This window comes from Eretmochelys imbricata, chromosome 6 (assembly GCF_965152235.1).
Source record: "Eretmochelys imbricata isolate rEreImb1 chromosome 6, rEreImb1.hap1, whole genome shotgun sequence".
Taxonomy (NCBI): Eukaryota; Metazoa; Chordata; order Testudines; family Cheloniidae; genus Eretmochelys; species Eretmochelys imbricata.
The window spans coordinates 105,448,831-105,471,414 of NC_135577.1; the positions used below are offsets into that span (position 1 = coordinate 105,448,831).

General features: G+C 41.6%; 1 protein-coding gene across 1 annotated transcript in view; it reads right to left on the reverse strand.

The window, feature by feature from the left end:
- CLMN (calmin) overlaps nucleotides 1–22,584 on the reverse strand; it is a 90,192-nt gene that overhangs the window by 11,887 nt on the left and 55,721 nt on the right. The window contains exons 2-8 of the mRNA XM_077820435.1: nucleotides 19,123–19,184; nucleotides 14,411–14,506; nucleotides 11,992–12,075; nucleotides 7,551–7,643; nucleotides 3,748–3,938; nucleotides 1,404–1,597; nucleotides 381–463 (exon numbers count right to left, since the gene is read on the reverse strand). Coding sequence (XP_077676561.1) covers nucleotides 381–463; nucleotides 1,404–1,597; nucleotides 3,748–3,938; nucleotides 7,551–7,643; nucleotides 11,992–12,075; nucleotides 14,411–14,506; nucleotides 19,123–19,184 — 803 coding nt within the window. The remainder of the gene's footprint in view (nucleotides 1–380; nucleotides 464–1,403; nucleotides 1,598–3,747; nucleotides 3,939–7,550; nucleotides 7,644–11,991; nucleotides 12,076–14,410; nucleotides 14,507–19,122; nucleotides 19,185–22,584) is intronic.

The following is a 22,584-nucleotide window of genomic DNA, read 5'->3' on the forward strand; positions in this document are numbered from 1 at the left end:
CTGAGCTCAGATCTCATGAGATTTGAAGACAGAAACCAGTCCAACAAAGTCTGCCAAATTGTCTAAAATCCGGGGGTTCAGGGATGAGAAAGGAGTGGGGTAGTACTTATTTGAATTGATCCTAACTTTTGTAAAACAGCTTTGGGTTTAATGTTTGGATTGAGTCTTATTTTCTCCAAAGCAGTTTAATGGCCCCAACTTAAAACCTAAGGTATCGGATCAGACAAACAGAACAGGAATCACTAAAATATGATATGGCTTTTAAACCACTTGAAATAAATTGTTTGTAATAGTTCTGAAGGTAAAAATGAGAACATATATCTGACTTCAAGGATGCCATGACAAATTATGAAAATGTACTTTATGAAAGAAAAGCGTACCCCTTCTGTCTCTTGGAAATGCTCCAGAAATTGTGCCACATACGTCATAATTGATTGTTCATCAGGTGACTCAACCATTATATCTGTGGAGAAAAAACACAAAAGCACTGGACTCTTAAATACTGAAAGAGGACTTGCACAGAAATGGGCCTTCAGAGGCATATCCTACTTTTAGGATTCAAGGTAGAAACATTCTTATGAAAACCCAGACTTATTATTTTATTTTTGAGGAGAGAAGGCAGAATCCTCTTAATTGTTGATGGAACCCAGAGGATGCCTCAGTCTCCTCCACTTTAATACCCTTCCCCCGCTCCCCAAACTCAAATGAGTCCTAGGTCAGGGTCACCCTTCTTAGGATATTCCCATCGTAGCCTGAAAGTGCTGCTCTTTCACCAGCAAGAGGTTTTGTTGAGTGACAGGCAGTGATTTGTTTCCAGTGAGAAAGCCAGGGATATTCTATTCCTCTAAATGGGTACCACTTGCACGCAGGCATCTGTCCACTTGCCATCAATTGCAGGATCGAGGTCCAGCTTCAATTTAGGCTTGAATCAGACAGAATAGGGACAGGTATTACAGTAGAAGTTTCATTTACTCAAGTAGAAAAAAAAAATGGAAGAGGCAAGGAAAATTTAAAACTAAATTTAAGACCATTCAAAATAGGCAAAAAGGAAAAAAGGGAATTTTAGAATAAGCAAGGACAATTTAAAAGAAGGAACAGAGAGAAAATAACTGGAGCTAGCAAGACATATGCCTACCATCATCCTGATCATTTGCTAAGACGTATGCCTACCATCCTCCTGATCATTTTGCTCATGTACTGGATCCCTTTATCCCGCCCTTTGCTCATTTTGTCTTTTTAGATTGTAAGTACTTTGGGAAAAGGACTGCTTTTGTACAGTACCCAGCAAAATGGGGACCCAATACTGACTAAAGCTAATGGGAACTATTGCAATAAAAATAAAGAGTCATAAGTTTTTAATTATTTGACAGATGCACCAAGGAAGGCTGCTGCGAATGTGTTACCTTCTGGCTCCAGAAGTCTAGGAACACCAAGTTTATCTTGTGCTATGCTGAAAGCATCCTCTAAGTTTTCCCGGGCTGATTTCTCCAAAGCTCGCTTCATGTCTACCAAGTTGGAATTGATTGCTTTTATTATAGCTAAGAAAGCAAGGCCACTCCGCCAACTGCTGGCAAAATCTTGAACTGCAACACCATATCTACATTTTAAAAAAACAAAACAAATATAGATTGTAGAAATATATATTAAAAACAACAACCACCACCACCACCCCACAACAAAAGCAGTGCCACCTTCTAAAACTCCTGAATTATAAATAAAGTTGTCTGGCTGTAGTCATTACAGGAGAGAGTTTCTTAGCTTTAGGACAGTAGGAAACGCTTTCATACAATATAAAGATTCACTGTAAGTTGAGCCAACAGTTTGGCTACCAACTTAGAGCAACCTGCTTATAGGAAGTAGTTAACAAAAACAAAACCCACAAGTACTTAGCAACCGTATTTAACATTTACAAAACCAAATGTCTGAGTAATTACTGATTTTACTTTGCGATAGTGTTTTAATGCCATAGTATGGGAAAGGGGCCAAAACATAAGCATGTTAAAACCTATCATAAATGAGTCACATTTTGTGTATACTTGGCCTTAAGTATAGAAATTTATGCTATGCAGGATAAAAAAAAATCCACACTTGACAACTTTTGCATTTTCACAAGAACAAAAATGAAATACCACAAAGACAGAGAGTTCTGAAAGATTCACTGTTTAAAATGCTACAACCAAGTTTTCACTATCATTGTACTTTGCTGTTTCTTTCTATGGAAGCTATAAATGATTCATTTTCCAACCACTGATTTCTTTCCAAACTGTATTTCTGAGGGGCACTGAAAACACTATAGCCTTTGATTGCCTTGTTTATCGTTTCCTCATTGGTACTCCACAGTTATCAATGGTATTGGTCAGCGTCTTAGTTCTAGAAATAGGATTTATTCATTAACTTGTTCTTTCTCTGCTGTCTGGATTGGCAGCAGCTGATCACAAAACAACAGGCCAAATTCATCCCTGGTTCAATTCCACTGACTTCACTGGTCCAAGGGAGAAGATTTTTAGAACTGACCTTTTAATTTTGCATTTGCAATGTGGGCCCAAGTGTTCCCTTGTGTACAGCAAAGATTTGTACATGTCAATCCCTAATACCCAAATTAATGTAAGTGAATTTTGACCCATATGCCTTATATAAACTCCGCCTTTTTCTTTACCATTTCTTTATGATTCAGTGGGACTATATGAAAAATCCAGAAGAGACCTCTGCACTGTAACAATTTTACACTAATTAATATTTTTGGCCTAAACTACTTGACATTGTCCCTGTCAGTAATATTTCATTTTAAATCATAACCTAGTTTTATTACAGAGTATCTTGAGATGCTAAGGTCAGATTAAGATGCAAATGTCACCAAAGTTCAAGGGAGTTTTTAATCCTTCATTTATATCTAATCTTTTGATTTACACAAAACACTCAATAGATTGCAAGCACCTCAGGACAGGGAATGAGTCTGCATCTGTGTCTTGCATACTGCCAAGCATACTGATTGCAGTTGACATATAATGCACAATATCATGAAATCAGTGGTGGATTAGCTACTGGGCCAACGGGGCCTATGCCCAGGGGCCCCGGCCAATTCGGGGGACCCTGAAAAATGGGAGCCCCTGAGCTCTGCCCCCTCCAACGCTCCAGCCGGGGAGCGAATACAGGACTTGGGGGCTTGCCCCGCTTTACCCCTCCCTGCTGCTCCAGCCAGGGAGCAGGGTTGGGACACAGGCTTGCCCCACTCCATCCCCCCACCCGGTGCTTCGGAGGGAGTGCAGGGTCAGGACGCAGAGGCTTGCCCTGCTCCGCCCACCTGGAGCTCCTGCCAGGGAGTGGCAGGAGCGTTGGGCGGGCAGAGCAGGGCAAGTCCCCGCACCCCAACCCCACTTCCTGGCTGGAGGGTGGGAGAGATGCGGGAGAACTGCAGGTAGAAGGGGTGGGGAGGGGCCCCCACTAGCTCTGGTTCGGGGCCCCATAACATCCTAATCCGTCCCTGCGTGAAATAAGGAAGATACAGGGCCTGATATTCTGCCAGTTTAAGTCAGTCAGTCAATTTAAACCACTGAAGACCTCACCCAAAATATAAAGTGCTCACTCTAAACCTGAACACACTAAAACAAGGAAGATCCTACAGCATGTGTTATTGTCATAGATTCCTCCCATGGACTAGAGGGAAATTAGTTTCAACCTCAGAAACAAACCCATTTGCAGCTGGTAAAACGGAGACTCTTCTAAGCTACCAAAAGGAGGTTGGCTTACTTTCTGGTTTTCCTTTGAACCCAGGTTAAAAGGGCTCTGATTGCTTTTCGCTGATCCTTCACTGAAACAGACATGCTTCTCTCTATATTAGGAGTGCTCGGGTGAGATGTGTCTGAGTCAGCCCCGCTGGGCCCAGATGACAGGCTGGATGAGGAGGAGTTCCTATTGAGGTTGCCTGTCAGTTCTTTAATCTGCATTGAAAAAGGTAAACCACAAGGTATTTCAATTCGATACAGACATTCAATCATCCATAAATCCTGCTTTCAGGAAAAGTAACTCTTTTGTTTCCTCTGAAATTCAGTTAACAGTCTAATTATAGGTCTGTGCATTAAAGAATTCAGCAACAACTACACCGACCAGAATAGACCTAACTAGCAGCACCCTTGTTGGCAGTCTCAAGAGAGATGTTAAGACTGATGGGCAAGGATTCATGCAGTGTTGTTGTAGCCATGTCGGTATTAGAGAGAAAGTGGGTGAGGTAATATCTTTTATTTGACCAACTTCTGTTGGTCCAAGAAACAAGCTTTCAAGGTTACACAGAGCTCAGGTCTGGCAAGGATACAGATATTAGTTTACAGGCCTAGTTGAAAATTTTAAAACAAAAAAATTGTCCTGTGGGAAAATGCGTTTTCATTGAAATAAAAGATTTCTGTTGGAAAAGATAGATTTTGGTAGAATTTCCTGTTGAGAAAATCTAAATGAAATGCTAACCAGAGGGGATGGGTTACTTTGCTTTTTAATAATGAGTTCTTCAAGATGTGCTGTCCATATGCATAATAGTGCACTTCAGGTTGTGCATGTGCTCCATGCATCCAGAGCCAGAAATTTTTCTCTAGCAGTGTTCATCTGGGCCATGCATGGTCTCCCCACACTCCACACCATGGAGATAAAGGAGGCAGCCAGACCACTGCCATCTTAGTTCCCTCTCTGCCACCAGTTCCAGTAGAGGGTGAACAGGCAGTGGGGAAAGAGGGTGGGTAGTACACTGCAAATGCCAAAGAACTCAAGTGGCAACAAGGTGAGTAACTGGTCCTTCAAGTGATTGTTCCTATGTGCAGTGCACAAAGAATGTCTCTTTCACGGAGATGGGTGCCTGAAATCCTATGACACAACAGATTGCAGACTGAACTGCCCTGCCCAAAGTAGTATCAGAAACAGCTGCTTCCACCAGTGCATATTGTCTAGCAAAGGTGTGAACAGAACTCCAGGCTGCTGCTCTTTAGATGTCAGTAGTAGGGACAACTTTAAGGGAAACTACTCATGCTGCCTGAGCTCTTGTCAAATGTGTTCTCACATTGCCTTTGAGAGGGATATTGTTCATCTCATAGCAGAGTAGGATGCATCCAGAGATCCATTATGCCAGCCTCAGGGAGAAAATGGCCTCTCTTTTCATTTGTTCCACCAATGATACAGAGAGCCTAGGAGACTTTTGAAATGATTTTGTCCTTTGGGAGGTAAAAGGCAAGAGTTCTAGGCATATCCATTGAGAGTCACACCACTTCTTCCCTGCTACAGTGAGGTTTAGGATAAAGCACCAGTAGCTGGATACTTTGGTTAAGATGAAAGTCCAACACCACCTTCAGAAAGAACTTTGGATGCAGTCTCATGGATACTTCACCCTTGAGAAAAACTGTATTGAGAGGGGGGTCTGCCAGGAGCCCCCGATATTCCCTAACTCTCCTGGCCAAAGTGATAGCAACTGAAAATTCTACCTTCATAGAGAGAAGTAGCAGACAGGAATCTAGAGGCTTGAATGGCAACTTAGTCAGGGATGATAAAAAAAGTTAAAGTCCCAGGCTGGTACAGGTTTAGCCACTCTTGAAGAAATGGAAAAATTACGGGGTGAGAAAAAACAGAATAGGTAACTACCAGTGGATGAAAGGTGCTGAGGGCTGGCAGGTGTAATCTCGGGGGAACTTATAGTCATCAGCCAAATAGGCTTTTCGAACTACAACTTCCATCCAAACACCATGCCCTCAGATGAAGCATGAGTGGGTTGGTGTGCTAAATCCTTCCCTAATTCTCAGTTAAAAGGTGAAATATGCTGAAGATTCCTGACATATTGTTTAATGATTTCTAGGAACCCTTCAGGGCATATTCTGGAGATGAGCATCAGTCATAGTCATTTCCAACTCGAGGATTTGGACTGCAGATCCAGTGGAGGAGCTCTGGGTACTGGAGGAGATGGCCACAACCTGCCTCTGCTAGTTGATGGTACCGGTGCAAGTCTGGCTTAACTGCTACTCAAGGTTGGGGGTGATGAGAGATACCGTAGGGAGCTCAGTACTAGCTGAGGTCTCAGTACTTGGTGCTGGGCTCTGGAAAGCTGAGGGGATTCTGGTTCCAGGAACAGCAAGAGATCATCTGGAGCCAAGAAACAAGCCAAAGTTGATTAAGTCATTTCTGTAACCCAAGTCACTGCGGCAGATGGCACCAGCAGCACTGATTTTGTAGATTTTGGTGCCCAAGTTCCAACCCTGGTACTGGAAGGTGCTGCAGTCTTGCCCTTCAAAGAAATCCCAGTATGGTCCTTCCCAGTACCAGACCATCCCACTGTGGAGCATGAAGCTCCAATGACTTGGTTTGGAATGTGGACTTCTGCCTCTTCTCAGAGGGCTTGGAAGGAGAACCTTCCCTCTCGCTGTTGGGGAAGCCCCTGTTTTCCTTCCCACTTGTCTATCCTGACTCTGCTCTCCAGAGTCTCTCTGAGCCAAAAGAGGGGTGGAAGTCTCGGAACCATCCAGGACTGAAGAAGTGGGGCCTCTCCTGCCTTCTTCAGGCCAATACACAGGCAATCTATATGTTCAGAGGGAACCAAACTCCTAAAACTATCCTAAATAAGTATATTAAAAAACAAAACTAAACAGACATTTTTTAAAAGAAACTATTTGCAGAGAGAACCTGAAGAAATCAGCATGGACACGGACGCTCCATCTCAAATCACAAGAGGTGAGAAGGAACTAAGATGGCAGTACTCCGGCAGCCCCCGTTGTCCCTACGTTGTAGAGGAGGAGGAAAGTGGGGGTGCATGTGTGGACCAGATGAATACTGCTAGGGAAAAATGTCCAGTTCTGGGTGCTCGGAGCACATGCATGACCTGAAGTGCGCTACACAGAGAAAAATCATTCAAGCAGAACAAAGTGTTTCATTTCGGGTCAACATTAACTTTACCATCTGCCTTAGGCCTGGTCTACCCTAAAAATTTAGATCAATAAAGCTACGTCACTCAGGGCCGTGAATCACAATGCTGAGTACTGCAGCTGTGTTGATCTAATCCCTGGTATAGACAAGGCTAGGCTGATGGAAGAATGTTGACATTGACCTAGTTACTGTCACTCAGAGAGGTGCAGTTCCTACAGTGACGGAGTATGCCATTGTAGCCCCCGTAATGTAGACAAGTCCTTAGCAACTGTGTTGCTTCACTGTACTTGTAGTTCTAGGTCCCTCAACCCCCATTCTCCCCTCTGGGCCCTGCCCCCTGGTTAGGCTACACCTTCTGTGATGCACCAGTTCCCCTCTGTAGCAGAGCTGCTGCAATGCATCCCACAATGCTCAGCCTCAGGGAGAGACCATGGTGCATCTTGGAAGATGAAGTCGGGCTTCTAGACTTGTAGATCACTACTACAGGTGATACCTCTCGATCAGGGTTGTGATACTAGGTATAAAACTGATGTAAGTTAGAGGAGAATCAATCCCCCTGTGCTTTATTTCTGGTCTGTACGGATATAGGTCAGTATTCTGCTGGAACTGAATGATTTTATAGATGTAGTTTTCTTGTCATTACAGCATATAAATGGTTTTACCTGAAAAAACAGGATTATATTCCATATTAGTCCAAGTACCAGAGAAGAGTTTCCATCCGCTATTTCTGCTGCATCAATGCTAACCAGTTTTACCTACAGAAAAATAGGTTATAAGCTTAAGGGGATGTGTATATACGGATTACATAAGAAACACACTTTAAATGTAGAAAATGCATCAGCTCAAACCCCAAGACAGTCACAGAACCCTTCTACATCCCAAGAAAGAGTCAGTTCTTGGAATGTGCTAACAAAAAATTGTTCTTGACTCGGTAACTTTTTTTTTTAAAACCAGTCCATAAAGGCATCAAAAACTGCACACAGTCTCCAGAGCTGTTTTGGACACTCTTCGGAGGCGTCTGCCCTAAAGTCATTACAAGGAAAATGACTGCAAAAGTTAGACATCATAAGGAATTTATATTTACTGGCCTACTCCTTTCTTTAAAGGCCACCTGGGCTGCCAGATTTCTCTCATCTGCAGGGAAGATGCTGTTTTTATACACTCCCTATTTCCCAGCAAGCTATACCAGGAATTAGGGTTATAAATATGGCTGCTGTGAGGGACTACAGGTCCCAGCCCCACCCTGTTTTCATGGATCTCAGAGAGGAGAGGAGAGCTTGGAACTACCAAGAGCCAACCTTGTCTCTTACCATGAAGGAGATGGGTAAGCCCTAGTCCACACTGCTCATTTCCAGCCTCAGTCCCTATAGCCAGGGTCAGCAGAGCAAGTGTAAACCCAGTACCACTTCCCTGAGACTTTACTTCCTCCCCATCAGTGCCAGCATCTCCTTCCTTCTCATATGGTATTTCTTCCATACAAACTTGCAACAGGCTTGTTCTGGCTCAGAAGGATTCCATTTATAAGCTTCAAAGGATCTGCGTATCTCATTAGACTTTCTACACTTACAGTGAGGAATGAGACCACTTCAAAATTCAGACAGTTTGGATTAAATACAGTATAAACTTGAGGGGAGGGTAATGTGAACTGAAATCACTTTCTGTGCAAAGGAAAATAAAGCTTCCCAAGACTTCACTTTTCTTTTTAACATGCATCTCCCTTCCCCACACTTTACCATATGGCTTCTTAGAGTTTAATCACTGATCTCCGACAAGATCAAATAGAATAATTGCTGGGTTTGCCTTATCCTAGGAGATCCCAAAGTTCCCACATTGTGGTTACTTTCACATGATAACACCAGGATATTATTCATTTAGACAACACTGCCTTGTTGTAGGCAAAGTAGCAGAGCAGGAAGCAAGGAAGTTGTCAATATTGCAAATGACCCTCCGACTGAGTTAAAGCCGAATATATAGTCTGTATTTATCACTCAGAAATGTCATTCATATGAATCACTTTATCCCACTACCCTACAGAATTGCAGACTGTGACAGGTTCCACCCCATTTGTGGTTTAATAAATAAACTTCTAGTTCCATATAGCCAAGACATTTTGCCAACATTTTCATCACCACCCTTCACTCCCAGTTTGGTTTAAGCTGAAATAAGATTAAAATAGCATTTTAACCTGTGCTATACAGAATAGTTTGCTATCCCAGTAAGAAGACTCCTCTAGCTGTCATACTTCAAGATTCAGATTTGCTTGCAAGCCACAAAATAGACAGTATGGGACAATTTTTTAGACCTATTGCATTTTTTAAATGTCAGTTTGTCTCAGCTGGGATCTCTCAACTGGCGTTTACTGTTGGACTGCTTCCAGTATCAGCTGCTGTCTATCACTGCTGCTTACCTTTGCCAACCCATCCCTATACAGATGGCATTCAGTTGTAAAGTTTTAGCCACCTACGCTCTTATGGAAACAATCAACATAGATTGGACTGTCAAATTGGTACTCAGTTAAAAAGGCGGATTGTGCCTCAGGAAAGCTCTCCCCACTCTGCTCTGCCTTTAGATTCTGTACGTGGGTTACAGACTATGACATAGAATGACCCTTAGCAACAGGGAGAGTGTAGAATGTGATGACAGCAGCACACGTAGAATTTAGTGCTATCAATGGGTGGAGCAACATGGGAAGAGGGGTGTTTTCAGTCCGCCCCTGGGTGCTGACTGGGTTTGTGACTGAATTGTAGGGCTTGTGGGGGTGGACATTAGAAAATGTGTGTCTGAAACTGCTGCCCAAGAGTGTACAGTTTCATAGAAATCCCAACATCTCTCAGTGTTTCAACATCGAGATGTGGAGCAGTATATTTATTTTAGGGCCAGACCACCCCCTGATGCAGGGTTTTCCTCTGTAGGGGACTGGAACACCAGTGAATTCGGACACAGTTTCTGCCTGACAGTCCCCCCTCACATCCTATGGAGTAAGATGGAGGTTTGCCCCCCAAACCCACAGATCTTGGGAAATCCACTGAAAGCTATGTGCCTCCACCCCCAACCCAGGTCTCCACAGTAGCTCCCCTCCCCCGCCCATTTCTCCATCTGGACCGGTTTTGGAGCACAGAGGAGAAAGCAAGCAAGATACTGTTGTCAGCCAGGATGGGCTTACTTGTGTATTTATTGCAAAGCTGGAGAGGGATGACTTCACAAAGATGGGTAATCTCACCAGCCACCCCTCTTTGTATCCGCAAAGCTTAAAACCCTGAAGAGACATCACCGAGGAGCTGCCATGGGGTCAGTGGCAAAGGAGTATACTGCAGAAACAATGTTTTCTCCCACAGCCCAGATCCTCTCTGTTCATGGAAGTGGAGGTGACGGTCTGCAGATCTAGCAGTCCTTACTGAGGCAAAATACTCATGGGCAACAAATCCCACTAAAGGCAATAGGATTTTGCCTTAATAAGAACTAAGGACTGCATGATTTGGCCTTTCACTTTCTCAATCTAATCACATTCTGTGGTCTGAATAACGTACATTAAACACAGAAGAATTAGGGCACTGAATTTACTGTTTAAAAACGGTGTTTGTTTTAAGAAACCTGTTGTACAGGCTTCTATTATCTCACTCTTCTTGTATACACACTGATTGTTAAGAGCTCTTTCCTTTCACCCAATGGCCTGTGATGGGATGTTAGATGGGGTGGGATCTGAGTTACTACAGAAAATTCTTTCCTGGGTATCTGGCTGGTGAATTTTGCCCATATGCTCAGGGTTTAGCCGATTGCCATATTTGGGGTTGAGAAGGAATTTTCCTCCAGGGCAGATTGGAAGAGGCCCTAGAGTTTTTTCGCCTTCCTCTGTAGCATGGGACACGGGTCACTTGCTGGAGGATTCTTTGCTCCTTGAAGTCTTTAAACCATGATTTGTGGACTTCAATAGCTCACACAGAGGTGAGAGGTTTTTCGCAGGAGTGGGTGGGTGAGATTCTGTGGCCTGTGTTGTGCAGGAGGTCGGACTAGATGATCCTAATGGTCCCTTCTGACCTTAATATCTATGAATCTATAATCCTCTGAGTTCCATCACTTAATAGGAGGCCACATAACTCCATATTAATTTGTCTCATCTCATGCCTACTACTCTGTGCATATAGCCACTGGAAGAGAGTAACATGGGGCTCAGGGTGACAAGGTGATTCCTGTTTAATTTCTTTTTTTTTTTTAAATGAAACCTATTGCGCATGCTACTAATGTGTTGTCTTTAAATATACAGAGTCTGATCCTGGTCTCAGTTACACTGCTCTAAATCTGGAGTAGAATATATTTTTCAAACCAATCGGGTTACACTAGCATAAATGACAGCAAAATTTGGCCCAATATTCAGGAGTGGGAGGTTTAGGGAAATGGCTCCTGGGCAGCAGTGGAGTGGAACAGAAGAGACACAGTGTCTGGGAGAGCAGAGGCACAGAACAGCAAGGTGAATTAGGATGGTGGTAGACAAGTAGCAGCTGGCTTCTAGCATAAAGTTAGCAGCTGTAAATTAGTAGCTCCACTTAAATTAGTGACATTGCACTAGCGTACGAGTGGCATGAGAAGAAAGTCTGCTCTTATACTGTTTTGATTGCAAAAGTTATGTATTTATTATCTAATTTTTCCAGATTTAATTTTCTCCTGCCTTGGACTCATGATCAGCTGCGGCTGCAATTTAGTAGAGAAAGGCAGAACTTGTGATACTTAAAATACTTTTAATCAAAGGAAAAAAGAAAGAAGTCAATTATTACCTTCAAAGTAACTGAAATCAAGGCACTTAGAATCAATTCAGTAAAGCTTACTTGAATTTCTAGTTATTTTCTTTTAATATTGGTCTCCTGATCCTTTAATCCTATTGAACTTTTACGTTATAAAATGAAAACATAATCCTTGTTTTTTAGACTCTGTAGGTGTTCTTCTGCATTTTTGTGTGGTATTTTAGCCTCGCTGTTGAAAAAAGCCACAACTTTTTTCAGTCAGCGCACTCCTCTTATGAACATGCTGCATAGAAAATTAGGTGCAATTATATTTACAACAGATACTGAGGAAAGTACGAAATTGAGACCAAGCTTTGGAAATACTTACATTACTATCCTCCAAAAACTTCAGTGCTTTAGCTATGTTGTTCAACCGAAAAATACGATGGGTTGAGGACTTATATTCATGAAGCTAGAAAACAGAAATACACTTTATTTTAAAATGCAGACTAGAGATGAACACTTCGGATTATTTAAGTGATTTGTTTAACATGGAGAAACAAAGCACAGAGCCTTCTGGTCTCAGAATCTAAGAATCTCTAAGACATTGTGCATGTATAAAAACCAACCACCACCGCCACTTTCCCCCACCCCACTGTCTTCAGTTCAGTGGCTGGCAAAGTGATAGAATCAGTCATGAAAAAAGGCCAGTGCATAGCTTAGTGGGTTAATCATTTAGGCTTTGTCTGCACCAGTGTTTCTCCATGACTGGTTAGTGGACTAGCGCCAGACCCTGCAATCTCCCTGACACAGTTTAGGAACGCAGTAAGTCAGTCCCCGGTATCAAAAACATTGAGAAAAACTGGTCTACACTATATCTTTTAACCGAGTTTATAATTAGTTAGTGGCATGACTGGTTCTAAACAGGTTTTGTCCGAACATGACATGGTTAAGACTTAGTTAATAATCATCGCAACTAACAGCATTTCACCCTTGCCCGAGACCTATGGCTTGTTTTCACTGCTAAAAAAATCCCTAACTTTTACCCTGAGGTAACTAATGAGTAGGAGCTATCCCAAGGTAAAACACATGAAGCCCAGGCACGGTAGTTTTACCATGAGGTAAACAGCCAGGGGTTGACCTTGGCACGTTTATCTCATGACAAAACTAAATGCCTTGTCTTCACTGTATTTTTACCACACACATACCAGTTACCTCAAGGTACAAAACCCACCTTTGATAGCAGTGAAGCATGAAGGCAAGTCACTACCTGCCCCATGGCCTTGTAACTCCAGTCTGGTGCACTGTTTTTTGTTATGTGGATAGACTTCTGCCTGTGTAACCAGTTTGACCAATTCTCTTTCCTCCAGGCTACCTGTGCAGTAGGACATCCGAGGATGCATTGCCACACAGGTTGCTCACGCCATTCTGTGTGCATGCCCTGAGGACCCCTATCCCCTGCTGAGTCAGTGTGAGAGAGCGGCACACATTTCCCCAGGCTGCACTAATACATACTCAGTTAGACAGGCTGGTAGGTGTGGACACACAAAACTGGTGATGCACAAACTGCAGTGTGCAGACAACTCTCATGCTTCTGTACCCAATTCAGATGGAAGTTTCACCAGCTGATTATGAGAACACAATTACACCTGTAATGTGGAGTGGATCATGGGGCCAATTTCTACTCTCACTTACAAAGCAGGGTTTTATCCACATAAGAGGGGCAAATCTGGTACTTAGCAAGTATGAACAAAAAGACCTACCAAGCAGTTAAAATGGGCAGAGGATTATCATCTGTTATTGACTAGAGACTGGGAGTGGATGGGTCATTACACAAAGTAAAACTATTTCCGCATGTTTATTCCCCCCCTCCACCCCCCACTGTTCCTCAGATGTTCTTGTCAACTGCTGGAAATGGCCCATCTTGATTATCACTACAAAGGGCTCCCCCTCCCCCACCCCGCAGATTTCCTGCTGTTAATAGCTCACCTTAAGTGATCACTCTCTTGTTACAGTGTGTATGGTAACACCCATTGTTTCATGTTCTCTATGTATATGAATCTCCCCACTGTATTTTCCACTGAATGCATCTAATGAAGTGAGCTGTAGCTCACGAAAGCTTATGCTCAAAGAAATTTGTTAGTCTCTAAGGTGCCACAAGTACTCCTTTTCTTTTTGCGAATACAGACTAACACGGCTGCTACTCTGAAACCATCTGTTATTGATTGCTCATGTCTATAGCAGATGTTTCTATTTTCCAGGCACTGGGAACTTTGTACACAGTTTTTCAAGGGAATAAATGCCAGCAAGGTCAAAATCTGGAAACACATAGCTCCACATACCAGATGGATTGAACTAATCTGAACCAAGGTATCAGGGCTGAAACCAAGGGCTACTTCAGAAAATAAATCACATGCATTAAGCCACAGATCTTTTGGTTTAGTGAAATCTACAAAAAAATAAAACCGTAATTTATAAATAAAAAAATACAGCTCTACCAAAAATACTTTGCCCCTTCCACAATACCCTCCATTTGAAGATGATCTCAAGGCACTTTACAAACATTAATAAAAGCTTCACAAAACTCCCGTGAGGTAAAGGAGTTTATGCTGGTCCCTTAGCAGTGGGGGTAAGTTAGACCACAGGAGGCCAACCCACAGATAAGGGAACTGTATTGGGTTCACTGGTGTGACCCTCTCCCCCACTCTGTTGTGCGAGGGAGAATCTGGCCTATTATACGTTCACACATGTACCCACACAAGGATAATTCCATACTATGAACAGGTTTTTCACCCTTGTATACATACCAGATTTTGCCCTGACAGGACCTCCAGCAAAGCCATCAAGATTTTCCCATCTTGAATATCAACAAACAAATCTTTCACTTCCAGAGGAGGATTGCACTGTGAGGAAAGGAAGCAGTGTTACCTGGACAGTGCTGGATAATCTTTTAAGAACAGCACTTGGTAAATCATCATTATTTTTGAAGGAAATATGTGGCACTTTACAAAACAGGATGGTTCTTCTTCTTTACTATTTGTATTACTGTAGCACAAGGAGGCTTCTAATAGAATCACAGAATCGTAGGACTGGAAGGGACCTCAAGAGGTCATCTAGTCCAGTCCCCTGCACTCAAGGCAGGACTAAGTATTATCCATCCCTGACAAGTGTTTGTCTAACCTGCCCTTAAAAATCTCCAATGATGGAGATCCCACAACCTCTCTAGGTAATTTATTCCAGTGCTTAACTTCCCTCACAGTTAGGAAGTTTTTCCTAATGCCCAATCTAAACAGCCCTGCAATTTAAGCCCATTGCTTCTTGTCCTATCCTGAGAGCTTAACGAGAACAATTTTTCTCCCTCCTCCTTGTAAGAACCTTTTATGTACTTAAAACTGTTACCATGTCTCAGTCTTCTCTTCTCCAGTCTAAACAAACCCAATTTTTTTAATCTTCCCTCATAGGTCATGTTTTCTAGACCTTTAATCATTTTTGTTGCTCTTCTCTGGACTTTCTCCAATTTCTCCACATCTTTCCTGAAATGTGGCACCCAGACCTGAACACAATATTCCAGCTGAGTCCTAATCAGCGCAGAGTACAGCGGAAGAATTACTTCTTGTGTCTTACTTACAACGCTCTTGCTGATACGTCCCAGAATGATGTCTGCTTTTTCTGCAAAGTGTTACACTGCTGACTCATATTTAGCTTGTGATCCAGTATGACTCCCAGATCCCTTTCCGCAGTAGTCCTATCTAGCCAGTCATTTCCCATTTTGTATGTGCAACTGCTTGTTCCTTCCTAAGTGGAGTGCTTTACATTTGCCCTTATTGAATTCATCCTATTTACTTCAGACCATTTCTCCAGTTTGTCCAGATCATTTTGAATTTTAATCCTGTCCTCCGAAGCACCTGCAACCACTCCCAGCTTGATATCGTCTGCAAACTTATAAATAGGATATATTTCTACCCACTGTGGGCTCTGCTCTGAAGTTCTTCCTACACATCAGTCAAAACTCTTATTAGCATCTATGGAAGTTTTACCCAAGTAAGGACTGAGCTAAAACTGAGGGCCAGATTCTGATCTCATTACACCAGTATGTTGGAGTCAATAGAGTTATTCCAGATTTACATCAGTGTAACAGAGACCAGACTCTAGCCATATAGACTTCTGGGCTTGGCCCTACGTAAGTACTGGATAGGCCAAGGGCCAGATTCTGATCTCTTATGCCTGTGTCACTCTAATAGTCATCAGTGCTGTTACTCCTGCTTTACTTGGGATAAGGAAGATTACAGTCCAGGCCAATGACAGTATTAGGTTGCTTATGCTGTAAAGTTTCCCTCGGTGCCATTATATTTCCCAGTATACGGAATATATTTAAAATGACATGGCAACTTCATATATAGCAGCTCTCCTTTTCCTGTAAAGCCCTCCAAAGGGAACCAGCTATTCCACCCACAGAGGTGTCTCATGATGTGTACACTGTGAGGCACACAGCCAAATCTGCTCACTCCTTCAGAGTCAGTCCCAGCTGCAGCAATTACCCTCTGTTTGGGCGTCACTTTCTCATTCATCCCTAAGGAGCCACTTCTTTGGTTGGCCTGCATACTACTGTTTGATTAAGCATGGCTTCTGGCAATTTGGAACTGGGTCTTTTTATGAATAGTCTTCCTCCCATGCAGCCAAAAAATACTATTCAACTCTAACCATGGGTCAGAGAAAGATATTAGTTTTTAAAGCAATAACCTACTTTGAACCAAAACCTTCTTTTATAACTTCCAACACAAGAAGGATCAAAACCTGCAATGTGCGGAGCATCCACAACTCCTTCACTATGGGGGTTGAGAGTAACCAGCTGCTCCCAAAACTGGGCACATACCAAGGGAAGCAGTGGGGGGAAAAATGTTTAACTGGCTTCAAGACTGAGCTTGCTAAGTTTATGGAGGGGATGGTACGATGAGACGGATTACAATGGCATATAGCTGATCTGCAACTGATAGCAGTGAATATCTCCAACGGCCAGTGATGGGACACTAGATGGGAAGGGCTCTGAGTTACTACAGAGAATTCTTTCCCAGGTGACTAGCTGGTGGGTCTTGCCCACATGCGCAGGGTCTAACTGATTGCCATAGTTGGGGCTGGGAAGGAATTTTTCCCTGAGTCAGATTTTTCAGAGACCTTGTTTTTTTTTTGCCTTCCTCTGCAACATTGCTCATGGGTCACTTGCAGGTTTAAACTAGTGTAAATGGTGGGTTCTCTGTAACAAAGTCTTTAAACCATGATTTCAGGACTTCAGTAACTCAGCCAGAGGTTAGGTGTCTGGAGTGGTAGGGTGACGTTCTGTGGCCTGCAATGTGCAGGAGGTCAGACAAGATGATCATGATGGTCCCTTCTGACCTTAAAGTCTATGAATCTGCACAGTGGAAAATAAGGACACACCAAGTCACAGAAGACACTTGAAAGAAGTTTTTTGTATCTGTAAATGCAAAGCAACAAAATATCCATCCTTTAGTGATAATCCCAGTTTCAGGAAATCTCACCATCATCATGAAGTGTTCTGGCAATGCTATCATTCAGTTCAATATGTTTACTTTGACAGTTTCAGCAAACCTAGCATCATCAACAGCAGACATTGGCTGTTGTCATTTTGCTCTGTTGCAGCAGGGGAGAAAAAAATTGTAAGTAATCCAGAGAAAACACTCCACGTGCCTGTAACGTTCCTAAGACTTCATGTGCTTGGTATGGCAGAATTAACAGCACCCCGCAGCCTTTTCATGATCTAATTCCTTTTGTAAATTAAAGAACTTTTTCAGAAGCCAGATGCTCAGCAAGCGTTTCTGACAGCCTTCAAATTGCAGTTAGTTTAAACTCCTAAAGTCTAATTCACAAAGGAATTACACATTTTCTATTTATAATGTGGATTGTTCCCAAAGATCTTTCGGTCAAAACATCACTGCTAATCTTATTCTGTATTTCCAATGAGATTTAAGAAGATCCTTTCATTTCTTCAGTAACATACACTGCAAAACTCTTAAAAAATAATATATTTAGTGACTTATCTGAAAACTCTTTACAAATCACATACCTACACCACCATTGAAATGCAGCCACCTCTGTCAGGAATTGTGGCCAAAAACTGCACAAAAATACAGCACAATCCCGCACTTCCTGAAGTTTGGCCATTGACTCCAATGGGGGTAGGATTAGCCCCCTCAGATAGACTCTTCAGGGCAAAGACTTAGTTGTGTGTCTTGTGCTGCACTGAGCACACTGTTGCCACATCAGTAATAATAAATTCCTTTTCTGCAACCTTCCCACATTGAGTAGCGCTTACTCCTGAGAGTCGTCTGACTCTCAATGAGACTACTCAAGTAAGAAACTACTATTTAAATGTGAGTAGGAATTGCAGAATCAGATCCAAAGCAAAGTGTGCGTGTCGCGGGGGGGGGGTGGGGGTGGGGGGGGGGAAGGGGGGGCATGAAGAAACACAGAGGAGATTGAGACAAAGGGCTTAATTATGAAAAATACCATGGGGTCTTTAATATCTACAGAGCACAGAAAAGACTTCATTTTAAGGTCTCATCTTACCAACCCACAAATAATAAAATACGAGGAACTTAAATTATCAACCTGAGATGAAGGGTTAAGCCATGTTCCAAGGAACGCATGTATCTTAAACCTGGCATTTAGAACTCTGATTTGCTAATCCAATTTGAAAAGGACACTGTCAAGTTCCTATTTTGTATTTCCCAATGTGATGCCCAGAGCAACCAAACCACACACATTTATTTCTCCGTTATTTCTTTAGATTTAAAAAGACAATAAAAATCTCCCACGAAGAAATTTCTGTGTGCCCGAACGCTAACAATTAATTACATTTAATCACATAATGACCACCCCGCAGCATTAAATAATCATACACATGTAACAAATAAACTCAGTCAGCCAATGAATCAAAGCACCAGAAAAGTGCCTTTTACCCACAAAGGAACATACCCTCAACCTTCCCCACAAAATAAAGAAAAATTTCAACTTTGCTATTTATTTTCTTTTAAAATCAGATTAATCCTGAATTTCCAGAGTCTTTAATCTGACACCTTTTAAACTCTTTTTGCACTGTGTTGTTCTTACATATCAGTATACAGCTAGTTTCCACTTTTCCTTCGCACCACAGATGTGTAATTTTAGCTTTAACTCTTCTTTGTTGACAACCATTTTCTTTTCCGGAGAATCATTCTTTTCAGGGCTCCAATATAGTATAACCTAAGGAACCAGTCCCGCAAAAGGAATGTAGTAGGATCAGGCCTATATTTTATAGAGGCACACGCTATCCTAAAGCTCTTTACAGTAACAGCATATATAAATAACACCAGGAGGTACATGAAATCAAGAAATATGCCTGGGTAAGGCAGAAGTTACGTTTTCAGCAAACGGGTGTGTATATATCTTAGCATGGAGATATTTATGGAAGATATATGAACAGTTTTTATTTTTACAAATGGACAAAAGTATTTGTTGGCCTTACCTTCTCCAAATGTAGATTTATCCACCTGGTAAAGGTTCTCTTCTGCACGTTTTCCCTCTCCACTACAAATAAGAAAGTAGGCGATTTATTTTTCAGAAGAGGAAAAATTCACAGCAGTTTCTAATTCATTAAAAAATAATAATCAAACCCCATATAATAAAGAAGTTGTGTGGCCAGTGGATCACACACAGTACTGTGAGTCAGGAAACCTTAGTTTGATTCCTGGCTCTGACATGGGGTATGTCTACACTTTTAGTTGGGGGTGTAATTCCCAGCTCAAGGAGGCATACCTGTGCTAGCTCTGATCCAAATAGCGTGCTAAAAATAGTGTCACTACAGTGGCATGAGGGGCCAGCCGCTGTGAATACAAAGCCATTTGAGACAGTAGGCACGTACATAGGAAAGCTACAGCTCTTAGGGTGACTAGACAGCAAATGTGAAAAATCGGGACGGGGTGAGGATTAATAGGAGCCTATATAAGAAACAGACCCAAAAATCAGGATTGTCCCTATAAAATCAGGACATCTGGTCACCCTAACCCCTTTTGCCACTCAGAATGAATCCCATGGACTCGGCATGTGACCCTGGGCAAACCACTTACGCCTACATTTCGAAGCATATGGGTGCAAAACCACATAGACCCAGATTCTAGCAGCTGATTCATAAAGGTAAACCCTTCTGTGTGCACAGAGCTCCATTTCAGTTAATGGGGCTCTGCATAAGCACAGTTCCACTCTCACAGATCAACTTGTAGGATAATCAGGACCCAGACACACTCAGGGTGGCATATGCTCCAAGGTGTTTGCATGCGCAATTTGAAAATAGCAGCATAAAAACCTCTCTCTGTCTTCCCATCAATAAAAAGTGTAAGGATAATTATATTTAGATCTATGGATGAAAAACACTACAGCCTATGATGACGATGATGTATTTTTCTATTATTGCCATGATGAGATGTTGCCTGCTGCTGGAAGTACAATGTCAGCCTAAAATGGGTGCAGTGAATATAGGCTGTCTAGACACTTTATATGAGTGACAAATGGGAGTTGTTGACATGGTTCCAAGATGGGGAATATTGCAGTTTCTCTCCATTTTAAGCTTTCATGCCTGGGGTTAAGTGAAAGACTAGCCATTGCTACTTCAGTTATGAGCTAAACGGCTTTAAAAATAAGAATACATGCAACTGCTATGAAGAGGGAATTTTTGGTTTTGGTGAATGAAAGATTTAAATATACTTTAGAGACAGGCTTTTGGCTAAGATCTACTGTAGTATGAGTTTATTATCTGACATTGGGATACTAAATCCTGCATGCAGTGAGAGATGTTCTTGATTACCTAACAAGTGTTTTCCATTTCTAAATACTAGAAGACTAAGTAGTCTGAAGGTTATTAACTTTAAATATTTAAAACCTAAATTAACAACATGAACTAAATCTATTTCCATTAGGATAAAAGCAAATTTTAGTGGCTAAATTTAGCAGGAATAAAGATAAAGAGCCAGCTGGTGTGAATCAGCATAGCACCACTGGCTTCAACTGAGCTATGCTAATTGACATCAGCCCTGGGTTTGGCCAAAAACTAACAGTAGTAGTAGAACCTAGCAGCCCGAGCCATGGACCAGGACTCCATTGTGCTCAGCAATGCAGAAACAGAACAAAATGATGGTCCTCGCCCCATCTCATAATTTAAAGTATAAAACCAGAGACAACAGATGGGGGAGTATAAAGAAACAATGAGACAATATCGGTCACCATGATAGGCTATGGTAGGAGTCTCATTATAAAAAGTTTGATTTACACATCTTTTAGGGAAATGTTCCCATCTTGATTTATGCCATTGGATAAGACTCCTCTTCCTAACCTCTGAACTATTGTATTTTGCATCGAAATGCCAACTTCCCTCAAAGAATTAATTACTATTTGTATTGTACTAGCACCGACAGGCTCCAATTAGGATTAGTGTCCCATTATGTTAGGCGCTGTATAAGTACTTAGGAAGACACAGTCCTCGCCACAAAAAGAATTTACAACCTAATGTAAAAGGACTCAGCAAATAGTACATTTCCATATTGAACTAAAGGGACAGCATAAAAAAAAAAGTTATACTTTTGCCTGATTTCTATTTACCTACATTTCATTTAACTGAAAGAGATGAAAGAAAATATTTTCATTTCAGACATACCGTTATTCTCAAGTGGTTCTCAGCTTTCACTTAAATTAAGGAAATTTGACAACTTGATAACAAAAATGCCATATTAAAACTAGTTATGCTGTGTTTCAACTTACTTGAAGAGCATATCATAAATGTATTTAAATTATTTTATTTCTTTATGAATAAGAAAATAATAGCTAACCTACCTCCTGGGTAATCGTGTCCTGTAGAAGTCTGAATTGTTTTTATTGGTCAGCCTAATTATGGGTTAAGAAATAGCTTCCATAAATCACATTTAAATATTGACCTTTTTGATCATTTTAATTCAAGGGTCAGCAACCTCTAATGATACATACATTTCTTTTATTTTGATGTATAGGAATTGAGCTTTCAGCGAATTGTTTCTGTCACTGCCAGCCATTCAAGCCTTTTAAATCAGCTTATTTCTGTAAAAACTGATTTTATGTAGGACTGAATAAAAGAAATTCATTACCCTTTAAGTGCTTTAGAAATCACAAAAAATGCCAAACCAATTATTGTTATTGGCTTTTTTTCCCCAAAAAATATTTCACAAAGTATGTGCACAGATTTTAAACAGCTCCTTACACATGAAACTGAAGGGTCACATTTATGGATTTAGAATATCAAAATACCATTTACTACCTGCAGGTCTCAATATAAAGTAGGGACAATGGCACATGCTTCCAGTGCCTTCCCCGCCTTTTGACAGCTAGTCAAGCACCAGAAATGGCATTATATATGGTCAGGAAAATTAGTCAACCCAGGCTATGTGCTGTCTGTCCTACATAGCGAGGGATGTGTATCTTTTTGGTTTAGAAAAGGACTGGAGATATCAGAAGACTAGATTAGTATTTTTCAATTCTAGTTAGGAAGACAACACTGTCAGAACAGTATTCTGGAATTTCTGCCCCAGGTAGTCCAGAAGCATACAAAAAGTCAGAGATGGGAGAAGGGCAGTTAACATTTTCTAACTCAGAAGAGGTTTCATTTAGGTCAGTTTCTATTTTATCCCAATCAGTTTGGGAGTCACTATTTCTAGGGTAAATAAAAGATATTCTGCAGGCTGTATGTTACAAATGGGTACCTGCAAAAGTGAGCGTACAGTATGGCATACACCTAATTTAGCTATATAAATCCTGCGATGCACGCAAGTCTGGGTTACACATATACATGCAGGTGTGTGCACACAAATCCAGCTCATACATCAGATGATTTACATACTTAGGCATGCTCATGCTTTTGCCCACAACCATATGAAAATTCAGCACATAATTTCTACAGAGAATAATC